Consider the following 12,247-nt stretch of genomic DNA (forward strand, 5'->3'; position numbering starts at 1 on the left):
TAATACATTATTTTATTTTACATAGTTGTACAAAATTCCTTTTTAAATATTTAAATTTCATTGTCAGATTCATTGAGATTCTCAGTTCTGTCCAGCGCGTGAACCTAGAACAGTGTGGTGAATATGGCAACAAATCAATGTAAACATTATTTAGTTTGCAGGCTATATTTTGCACTTTTATTAATTTAAAATTAATCTAGATTTCGTACATAAAAAAAAAAAAAACCACCTTACAGGAGCATTCCCCAAAATAACATAGGGACTTTTATTAAACAAACAAGCACACTGAAATTATATAATAATATAGAAATTTACATTACTATAGGACTGACAGAAATGTGCAGTGTACATGTCCTGGTTTGGGCTGGGATAGAGCTAATTTTCTTCCTGTTAGCTGGTATGGTGCTGTGTTTCGGGTTTAGGATGAGAATAATGCTGATAACGTATGATTGTTTAGTTGTTGCAGACACTTTCCAGCCTCTCACCAGTACTGCCCTGTCAGCGGGGAGGCTGGGGGTGCACCAGGAGCTGGGAGGGGACAGAATCAGGATAGCTGACACAGACTGGGATCAGCCACAGGGATGTTCCATACCTTACGGCCTCATGTGGAACAATAAAACCGGGGAAGTTGGCCCGGGGGCTGCTGCTGCTCAGGGAGCGGCTGCACATCATTTGGCTGGAAGTGAGCAATTGCATGGTGTACCACTTGTTTTGTATATTCTTTTTATTATTGTTGTTGTTGCATGCTTTCCTTCCTTTTTTTTTTTCCTCCTCTTTCTTATTAAACTGTCCTTATCTCAACCCACAAGTTCTTGCACTTTTCCTTTCAATTTTCTCCCCATCCCACTGCAAAGGGAGTGAGCAAACAGCTGTGTGGTGGTTAGCTGTCTGCTGGGTTAAACCACGATAGTACATCACTGCAGGATAGAAGAATAACCTGGGTTGACAAGAATAGAACATAACTGTGAGTGGTATTAATTCAGAGCTAACTGAGTGTCTTTCTTCAAGAGGAAATACTAATTTTGCCCCTGAGGATCTTCAGTCTAATGAACTCCACTCTATCCATCAGAGAAGGACTCCTACTAATTACAGCTGGCTTAAGGCACAAAGCTGCTCTCAGCTGCAACACTCTAGGTCTTCTTTAACCCTTCCCTCAAGGGCTCCTTTTTTCCAGTCCAGTGAGTTGGTGAGCCATATAGGGACTGGAACTGACAAAAGGAGACATCTTCTACCTGAGTGTGGAAAAGGAAGGCTTTGTAAAGTGGGAATTTTTGACTCACTGGATTCCTTATTTTAAAGGAGCGAGAGAAAAGGACAGCTGTGTTAAGAGCTGGGAACAAGGGAAGAAAGAGAAAATGCCCATCTACAACTGAAGACAATTCCCTCCCATAGACTCTACTGTCCTACTTCTTCAAAATCACTCTTCTGTATACAGATCAGATTTCTCAAGCCACCTCTGCTTATAATAAATCTACAGAGGCAGGCAACACCTGGCGCTTTGTATTCTGTCAGTGATACACAAATAATCTTTTTAACTAAAATGAAGTAAATTATTTTGCAAAAAAAAAATTCCTGATTTTCCATTAAAAAGCAAAGATAATATGTAAGTAACTCTGTAATATTCCACTTAACTGTGCCCCATAAGACACAACATTCCTATTTTAAATGCAAAACTCAGCTAGGCTTTTTCAGAGAAATCACGGCCAATATGTCTATCAAATTACCTTAACACATCAAAATTCATCACTTCTAGAAGGATGAGTAAAGCTTACCAAAATAATGGAAACACAAATAACATAGACATAAAATGCTTTAGTGTCATATAAATGTACTTTAAAGTAAAAACATAGAAGGTTAACATATTTTTTCCTTTTGTAAAAAGAAAAACAATTTTCTTTTTTTTTCCCAAATAATACCTTTATTTTTTTTCTTTACTACTTTTAATTACTGTTATTTAAGGGTGATCTAACACTATATGGATTGATGGATAATTTTTTAGATAGCACATAAAATAAAATTGTTATATATTCCTAAAACTCCGTTCTATATGTGTTTGTATTGTTTTGAGTATTTTGTGGAATAGCACTTCCAGGGCACACTATAATACTTAGGCACACTAGAATAAAAATACTCGTGTTTGAGAAAAAAAAAAACAACAGTAATTTCTTTTAAAAAGATAAATGTTTGGCCATGATAATCTACGTTTCAGTGCAACAAACAATTCCTCAGGTTAACTATGTAGTAATTCTAAAAAAGAAAACATTTTCACAGTCTGCTCTTCTACAGCTGTATCTCAAATATATGTCACATGGGAAAGATGCCAAAATTTCATAGTTCCAAACTCTTTTGAAACTTACTACATTTAAAGAGCTTCTTTGGGAAATCAATACTGAAAGCCAAAGAGGACAAATTTTGACATGAAGTATGCAAAAAAATCAAAATATTGTTCTCTCATTAAGGTAGACTTCATACTATATGTATTTATTGCTATAACTTAGCTGTACACTGTTTGTTCTTCCTTTTTTTTTTTTTTTAATATTATTTCCAGGGAAATACAGAATCTTTGACCGGTTTTTTGAATGCAACTGTATTCTGAAAAAAAGCTACCACCCTGCATTATGTCATTAGAAGTTTGCTGTTGAGCACTTAAAGGTCAGGTCTGTTCAGCTTAAAAAGTTTATTTTCTACATTACTCCAGCAAATTCCCAGTGTTCTGAAAGTGAAATTAAAATTTTCTTTCCATGTAAAAAATTTCTACCAGTAAAGAAAGGCTGTAGTCCAACCAATATGTCACTTTCATATTAAAATATTTTAATGCCAGGGTGTTTTAGCTAATTTTACTGTTTAATACAAGCAGAATCATGACCTTTACTTTGGAATCCCAACTTTAAAGTTTTGTATCAGATATACTCTTTCCAAAAGAAAAAACAAATGCTCTTTAGTTCTGAAGATCACATAAGGCCATCATAATCCAAATAAATCCATGCATTATTTCACACTGATGCTGATAATCAATGAAGTTCCTGATAGTATGGTAGGGAGTAGAGTATATTTAGTACATACCTCATAGCCAGGGCTGACAGGAGACTGAGACAAGAAGTTGGAAAGAAGAATTAAAAAAAAAAAAAAAGAACAAAGAAATATGGGAAAAAAAGACAGAAAATAATGTTACTTTAGAAGCAAGCATGGATGTGCTATTATTTTATACTTTCATTCTGTGTTATAGAATGGAATGCAAAAGAATTGCATTTGAGCTATGATAGATAAAAACACGAGTTACAAAACATTCTCCTAGTCCTACATAATTTTAACATTTCCATTTGAAGTGTTGTACACTATGAAGTTAAGAATCAAAAAAGGTTATTGCTCAGATTTTATTCTTTGGAAGTAGATTTTTAAAGTTGCATTTAAATATAGTTAATTTTCAGTTCAAATGAAATGCTTTATTGGCTAATGAAGACATACCTATACCCAAACTGAAACTGTGCCTGCATGTGGTGGTTCCCTAAGAAAGAATAATTAAAGTACCCTTTGAAAGATTCCACATTACCATGTGGACATTACCATGTCTGAAAGATTTTTCAAATGCCACAATTTCATGTTAGGGCAAAACTTCTTAAGTTCCTATGTGGCATGTTTCCAGCAGCCAGACTTACAAGCTAAATTTAACAGTATGAGCTAAAGTTGGCTTCCTTCTGGTTCATACAGTGTCAACAAAGAAAGATTCTGAAATCATGACTCAGATAATAATTCCACCTATGAAAGGTCTCCAGAAGCTCATTCTCTCTCAACTGCTCTCACACCACATAGTAAATAGGGGTAAAAATAACATTTATTCTAATCCTGTTAAAGTAACTGGCAGATCTCTGAATTCACTGGTCCCAAATAGAGACTATATTTTACTATCAGTGATTCAAGTACCATTCCAATACTAATAACAATAATGAATGACAAATTTGTGAATGAGGATGATGTCTCTTGGAATATTCACACAGACTCTAGGAGAATGAAACACATTCCAAAGTGCATGCTTTGATTGATACCACATTATAAACAGCCATAAAACTTATCTCATGAGTACTGCAAAAGAATAGAGTCCAAAGGACAGATCTGATACAGGAAAACTGACAAAGCTTATGCACACTCAAAAAAAAAGGGGGGGAAATTGAAACATATTCAATGCGGAAAAGGAAAAGGAAAAGGAAAGGAAGGGAAGGGAGGGAAGGGAAGGGAAGGGAGGGAAGGGAAGGGAAGGGAAGGGAAGGGAAGGGAAAGGGAAGGGGAATGGAAGGGGGAAGGGAAGGGAAGGGGAAGGGAAGGGAAGGAGGGAAGGAAGGGAAGGAGGGAAGGGAAGGTAAGGAAGGAAGGAAGGGAAAGGGAAGGGAAGGAAGGGAAGGGGAGGAAGGAAGGGAAGGGAAGGAAGAAGAGGGAAGGAAAGGGAAGGGAAGGAGAAAGGGAAGGAAAGGAAGGAAAGGAAGGAAAGGGAAGAAAGGAAGAAGGAAAGGAAAGAAAAGGAAAAAGGAAAGGAAAAGAAAAGAAAGGAAAATAAAAGAAAGAAAGACAAAAAAGAAAAGAAAAGAAAAGAAAAGAAAAGAAAAGAAAAGAAAAGAAGAAAAGAAAAGAAAAGAAAAGAAAAGAAAAGGAAAAGAAAAGAAAAGAAAAAAGAAAAGAAAAGAAAGAAAAGAAAAGAACAAAGGAAAAAAAGAAAAGAAAAGAAAAGAAAAGAAAAGAAAAGAAAAGAAAAGAAAAGAAAAGAAAAGAAAAGAAAAGAAGACGTAGTAGTATGTGAGATCATCTGAAAATCTGGTAAATGATACAGTGACTTCCTGAAATAAAAGTGAAATTGGAAAGCTATCTATTTCATTTCCCTAGGCTTATGCCCATCCCTGCTACTTCCTTTAAATTTATTTTCTTTGTGCATGCGTGTGTGCGCGTGCATGCGCACATGCATGTGTGATGTTCTGAATCATCAGCTTGGGTACCCTGAGGATTACAAGGTCCTAGAGAAGTAGTCTTCAGTATGTATGAAACTTAATGTATTTATTTTAATTTTAATATTTTCAACTGATTTAAACCATATAGCTTTGCAAAACAGGTATTTCATTTAAGAGTATATTAGCAACCAACAGAGCCATATAATTAAAAGTATTTTAAAACTTACATTTTTTTGATATCTTGTAACTGAATTCAGTGCACATATAGAGAATATACTAGAACTCTCACCCATACAGCATTTTAAAACCAAATTCCAGAAACAATTCTGAATTAGGGTCAGCCTTCCTCTAAATTTCATCTGTATTGGTCTGAGTAAGTCAGCATTCTGAAACAACTTACTGAGAATTACAAATAATCTATAAAGATCTAGTGCTGCAGTTTTTGCAGAACTTAAGCACCTTAGTCATTTATGCAGCTTTTCAATTAAAAACACAGATTCATAATGTTAACCTTAATTTCCAAGTAGCTTTAGGCTAATGATAATCAGCAGCATAAGTACATAATTATGGCTCATAGATGGCACTGCATATAGCACCAGGTCTACATCATTTGCAATAGTGTCCTTTTAGTATGTCAAGTTTAATAAGTTTAATATTCTAATTGAGAGGAAAACACTATAATTGTTGTGTGTACTTATAAATTCTTTCCTCTCTTTCAAACCTTAAAGTTTTCAAAACTTTCACTTAGGAGTGGAGTCATTTACACACAGCATAAATTCTTAACTATTAGAGTATATTATGACCATTAATGTTAAAAAGAACAAATATTGCAAAGATAAAAAATACATACTCTAACTTATTCCAGTCATTGCATTTAGTTCTCAGAAGTCTTGTTTTCATGACAGAAAACTACTGTATTAATGTATACACAAATATGCTGTATATGTATGTGTGCAGGTGTGTATCTTGTACCTCTACATCTACACACATATGCACAGATAAGTACACACACTCCATACATACTACATTTACCACAAAGACTTGTTTAGGGAAATAAGGAAGATTTTTCTTTCTTCTGAACACTAAGAAATACGGTAAACATACAGGCTGAAGTGAATTAACTATAGCCTTGACTGTTAAAGATAGTGTGTTTGATGCAGTGGTATTTGGCTCAGTATTCTGAGGCCCCTTCTTTCCTATATCATGAATTAATGGACATAATCATCTGATGCAGAAGAAATTCAACTTCTAGTTCCAGGCAAAACATCCTCCAAGATACAGCTTCTCACATCAGTATAGGTGGCAGTTTCAGACCTTCAACATAACCTAATTCTTCACAAAGGGAGGAGACTACTGGGAGTATCAGAAGTGACACATACCTCAAGCTCACATACCTTAAGCTGGTGACCTCCCTTTTATGTCAAGATGCCTTTTCCCACAGCATAGCTTTATAATTTGCATACCACCCCCTCCTCTGTAGTCTACAACAAGCAAAAACAGATCCTATAGCACTGAATGTCATTGCTTAACAGCAACATCCATGCCCTCCATAGCTAAGGAACTGCATACCAGAAGGACTTCATCCGGCATACTGGGTGATGGTTCTGCAGAAACTGTCCGAACAGAGCTGAGTCCTGTTAAGGAAACATTTGACAGGCGCCTTTTCCGTACACCACTGCAGTTGTTAGGAATTTTAAATGCACATCTCTTATGGTAATTTAGGCCACATCCTGTAAAGAGAAGTTTATAACCATCTGATTACAGTTTATTACTGGAAAAAGAAAAGAACTTTTTTATCATTATTATTTGGTGAATAAAAATGACACATTAATTCTGATTAAATTTCTTTCCTTTACTCTGCTTGTTTAGTTCCTATATTTTACAAATTTTTAGAGAGAGAAAGTTACAAGCTCTGGAAAGCTTTTATCTATAATCAGTGTTGTTTCTTTCATTTTTCAAAAATCTATGTTCTGAAAGCGCAGGAACGTTCTGTGACAACTGTTTGGGAAGTAAGGAAGTCTTTTACTGGACATGGTATATTCCGTTGCATACACAGTCTGGCAGGGGTCAAACAGTTCTGGTAAAACGAGAAAAGACAGCTATTACAACTTCATATGGACTGACAGTAATTTCACTTTAATGAACTGAATTCATGGGATATAGAATTAGGAAATAGTCTCAGACTCATAAGAGTGTTCTCTTGAACTCTCCTGAGGATGGGAAGTGGGGAGGGAGGTGCCAGTCTCTTCTCCCTAGGAACCAACGACAAGACCCAAGGGAATAGCATAATGCTGTGTCACAGGACATTCAGAGTGGACATCAGAAAAAGTTACTTCGTGGTGAAGGTGGCCAAACACTAGAACAAGCTTCCTAGAGGTTGATGCCCTATGCCTGTTCAAGAGGCATTTGGACAATGCCCTCATTAATAGACTTTAACTTTTAGTTAGCCCTGAAGTGATCAGGCAGTTGGACTAGATGATCTTTGAAGGCCCCTTCCAACTGAACTATTCTATTCTATTCTATTCTATTCTATTCTATTCTATTCTATTCTATTCTATTCTATTCTATTCTATTCTATTCTAAATAAGATACAGATAACCTTTCCTTAAAAATATTTATACACTATTTTTTTTGCATGTCCACTTACAGATCACTATCTAGGAGGCCTCAGAGGATTCAAAAAGATCAGTTCCTTAATCAGTTAATTATTATGATAGTTTGTTCTTACTGTCTCTACCTACTGTATAACTCTTTTGATACCTGGCAAATTTAAAAGCAGCACCAGAAACATGCGTAAATGGAATGGAAGACTCCCTTCCTGAGTCTGAAAAGCCTACCTCACTGCACCTTACCTTCACATTTGAGTCCCTGACGCACAAGTCCCCACAGCATTTCTCCACAATGGTCACAAAAGGCTGGTGCTCGATAAGAATGAACAAAAAGAGCATGGGGCCGGATTTGAAAGTCTTCAAATGTAGCAGAAGCTGTAACAACAAGATTATTCCAAAACATGGTAAAATTAGTAATGTAACTAATATGCATCATCTAAGTGGTCTTTCATCACAGAACAAGACACCTTTTGGTCGCTATTGCTATGCCTTTCCTTGTTGCTCATGCAGAGCAAGCGGTAGAAGTAGGTAATGTACTTTGAATTTTTTATAGGTATATTATACATAGGTAAATATACTGTATTTCGAACATAAAAGAATTGACGATATTTCATTACACTACAAAAAACATTGGAAAATAAAATGGCTTTTAAAAATGTACAACAAACCTTTATGATCTTATTTCACGTAAACTCAGAACAAAGCTAATAACTTGCTGAAGCTGTAAGAATTATGTTCTCTAACTTGAACAACGGATGTCTTTGTTAATACAAGGTAATCGTTTACATGATCTGTTACTAATTGGATAACACCTAAAACCTAACCAAAGATATAAAAAGATAAACAAATGTTTACAGTGACACAGATAGAAAAACAGTCCAATTCTAAAGAATTCATAGAGAACAAGGAGTAAAAGGGACTAAGTGAAAGGGAACTAAGGATAGGATTTCAATGGATAGAAAAAGAAAAAAAGATATTCATCCAGTCCAAGTCTCTGGGGAGGGCTGTTCTTCACCACTCAATAAAGAGAGCATGGATGACTATTAAAAAGATGACTACTAAAATTAGATGAGATGAAGCCTGAAGAAAACAGCCAGCAAACTAAAGGAAACAGAAAATGCTTTTTTTTTTAAAAAAAAAAAAAGGAAAGAAAAAAAAGAAAAGAAAGAAATGCTGTGAACACTTCTAAAACAGATGATTGTGCTAAGGCACATGAGTTGGTGTGACTGGCAGTTTTCCCAGAACACCATGGCAGGTAAGGCACAAGTCCAACCCTGGCTCGAAATTAACCCCCTGCATAGGTGACTGATTCCCCACTGCAGAGTTTTAGGTTCATTGTTCATCTTAACAGTCACCCTTCCACTCTCTCATCATAAAACAGCTCTTATGATGGCTGTCCCTTATCTTGCCATACACACTGGAAGGATCTACGCAGACTTATTTTTGTTGGATACTGAAATATTTACAATGGAATTTTATCACTTAGGTTGTTTTGAATTATTATGATAAAAAAACTTCTCTGAGAGTATTTTTCCAATAAAAACACAGGAGGATAACAGGATATCAAACATTTATCAGAAATTGGCAGAGTTCAACCAAATGTTGGAAATTTTTGAACATGCTGTTTTACAGACTTGACTCCCTACAGTCAGGTATACATGCTTAAGATAAACTGAATACATCTATTTAAAAAACTTTTTTTTTTTTGACAAGAAAATGTAAAAAAAATGGGCCATTTAGCTGAGCATTTTGTGTATTTTACTCAATAAACTATGGTGGTATCCGTGAACTGATCATTCAAGTTGAAAATATCCATTAAAGTTTAAAAAGAAAACATGTAATTACACACCTAGTCATCAATAAAAACAAAAAGCCTTGCAGAGAAGTTTGGAAGACTACTATAGCTTTCTTGAAATACCAATCATTTCAAAGGTTGCAACTATTTTAACAGTTGCAGAAGTTATATATGATAAAGGGTACTGGTATAAACTGTAAAATAAACAATAATAATGTTTTAAGAACTATTCAGTATATGGAGGCAGCACCACAATGCTATTAAAAACACACTTTAATGAAATCTTTTCTTTTTCTTATTAGGTATGTTAATCATATATCAGTCAGTTTAATGAAAAATATTACCTGTCAAATATTGTTAAAAATTAAGCATGTATTCAAACACTTGATTTCATTTAGGCTGCCATTTAAACAGGTGATCTAACTGCGTGCTTCCTCTTCGTAGATATCAGTATGAACTAGGTCTGTAGTCACTTCATAGAAATACTTTGTCTCTGAACAGAAATGCATTCCTGATTTGAAATCAAGAAAAAAAATTTTTTTTCTTTTTTTTTTTTAAATAAATCTGTTCTAATAAATTTCTAAAACATCCAAATACCCTTAGTCCCTGGCTTGTTCTTTGTGTATTAATAAAAAGAAAACCAAAAATCTGCATATCACTCAAGAAAATGTTTTAAACTAAATACGGCTGAGTAGAAATAAAGCCCAAACTATGCCCTGGACCCAGTTCCATTTGTGCACAAAATTGCTTCTCTTATAAAAAAACTTTTCCAAAAACATCCAAAGAAAAGCATGAGTAGCTATTTGTCATCTTAACCATGTTCCATGTAGGGATCTAGACACAGATTTTTTTTTTTAATTTGGAATTTTATTTTCTTTTGGAATTATTCAGTTCCTAGTTTTCATAATAAGCTTTGTTAAAAAGCTTACTTAATTCTTGAAAATAAGTTTTCATAAAACAGCCCAAAATGTTAGAGCACCCTGATTCAGAAATAAAACAGTTTTGCTATTATTTAACAGTGTTAGGCCAGGCATTTTTTCCATCCTTAAAGGCTTCCAATCACATAAGGACACTTGTTTGTTATTTTTCTAGTTTTTTCCAGACTAAAGCTGTGAAGTTCACTGTTAATGCAACACTCGAATGAGTGTTGTAATGGCAATACTGTCCTTGGAATACTAGAAAACACACAGTAATCAGAAGGCATTTTAGATGTTTATCAGAATTCTTGTGATTTTATTTTGTTTAGAACTTCAAGTCAACTGTCTTTTGTGTGTATACACAGATGATCTTCCTACAATTCTGACTGAATCGAAGAATAATTGAGCATTGGATGATCAAGCACCCAAACTTTAAAATTATAATATATAATATATATATAATGTAAAATATATAATGTAAAATATATAAAATATAATATATAATATAATTTTAAAGTTTATATATACATATAAAGTTTATATATAGTATATAATTAATATACTAATATATAATTAATATACTAATATTACATAAAATATAAGTTTGTTCTTTATCTGTACACATCAAAGCAAAATACAGGCATATGAACTTTCCTATTTAATTTCATATCTAAGATATATCATAGTAACTAGGACAACAGATCGCCAGTATGGTGTGTAGTTCGAGAATGATTCATTTCTGTGGTCTTCTATGTCATTAGCATGCAGCCACTAGAAGAAAAAAGTGGCACATAGTCAAGCAATGTGCATCTCTATGGTCCTACTACACATGAATGGCAGTTCTGCTACAATAGTCCAGCAGTTGGATGAGATCAAATTATAGATTAAAATCATATTGAACCTACAACTTCTCAGGTTGCCAAGAAAGTTGTAGATTGAACCTGGAGGTCTTCATGGAGGTGAACACCTGGAGGTCTTCACGGCCAGGCTGGATGGGGCCTTCATCTAGTGGGTGACATCCCTGCCTATAGCAGGGGGGTTGGAGTTAAATTTCTTTAAGGTCCCTTCCAACCCGAGCCATTCTATGATTCTATGAAAAGCTGGACTGGAGAAGAGGAGCAAGGGAAATTTTTCAGGAGTTCACAGACCTGCTCTAATCTTTTTGCAAAGAAAACACAGCACTAGCATTTGCGCTATTCAGCCCATAGGTTAGGAGCTTGAATTCTCCTCATTGTCTCATATAGACTCATATAGCATCTGACTGATATTTTCTGTCATCTCTTGTTCTCCTAGAGGCTACCCAGGAGTCATTTTGGGTATTGGTAGTTCACACCTTCCTCTTTTCTCCTCTTGCCTGGTCTGTGACTGTGATATACACATGAAGACATGGTCTTCTGCAGTTTGGGAACTCCAGCCATACAGTGCGATATAACATACCACCTCAGCAATATGGACCACTGAAAGCACAGCACTCTGTACCTGTTTCCTTAAGAGCTTCACAGCAAGTTTGGAACCCCACACCTTTTTGTTCAAGATTTTCTATTCTAGCCTTTTCACAGCATACCCACTTATAGCTTTAGGGATAATACACTGATCAACTTCTCCACTTTTTCACGTAATAAAATGATCACAGAAAACCTGTGAGTTTTCTCAAAGATGAGCACCAAAACTAGAACAAAACGCCCAATTTTGTTCCAACAAAACTGCAAAGTGTAGTTCCTTCATCTTGTTTCTCTAGTTTAAATTTGCACTTAACATAAAAATAAAAAGCTTGCTCAAACAAGACAGTCCATGAGTATGTATTTCTCCCCAAGGGAGAAAAAAAACAAGAAAATGAATGAATTTTGATAACATATATGTGATTTTCAGAGATGCAAACTTTTTGTTTCTAAAAACATACATATAACAATCAAAGCACTATTAAAACAGGAATTATGTTTAAAATAGTGTAAGACTCAATCTAGCAAGGAATCTAAGTATATATACATGTTT

The 12,247-nt window shown here is 34.8% G+C and overlaps 1 protein-coding gene across 3 annotated transcripts in view; it reads right to left on the bottom strand.

The window, feature by feature from the left end:
* PRKD1 (protein kinase D1) overlaps positions 1–12,247 on the bottom strand; it is a 131,646-nt gene that overhangs the window by 34,794 nt on the left and 84,605 nt on the right. For 2 of the 3 annotated variants that reach the window (XM_040558384.1, XM_040558386.1), the window contains exons 3-5: positions 7,787–7,918; positions 6,504–6,664; positions 3,064–3,087 (exon numbers count right to left, since the gene is read on the bottom strand). In XM_040558384.1, coding sequence (XP_040414318.1) covers positions 3,064–3,087; positions 6,504–6,664; positions 7,787–7,918 — 317 coding nt within the window. The remainder of the gene's footprint in view (positions 1–3,063; positions 3,088–6,503; positions 6,665–7,786; positions 7,919–12,247) is intronic. The other variant, XM_040558385.1, reaches the window with a different exon arrangement.

The sequence above is a fragment of the Cygnus olor genome, chromosome 5 (assembly GCF_009769625.2).
Source record: "Cygnus olor isolate bCygOlo1 chromosome 5, bCygOlo1.pri.v2, whole genome shotgun sequence".
Lineage (NCBI taxonomy): Eukaryota > Metazoa > Chordata > Aves > Anseriformes > Anatidae > Cygnus > Cygnus olor.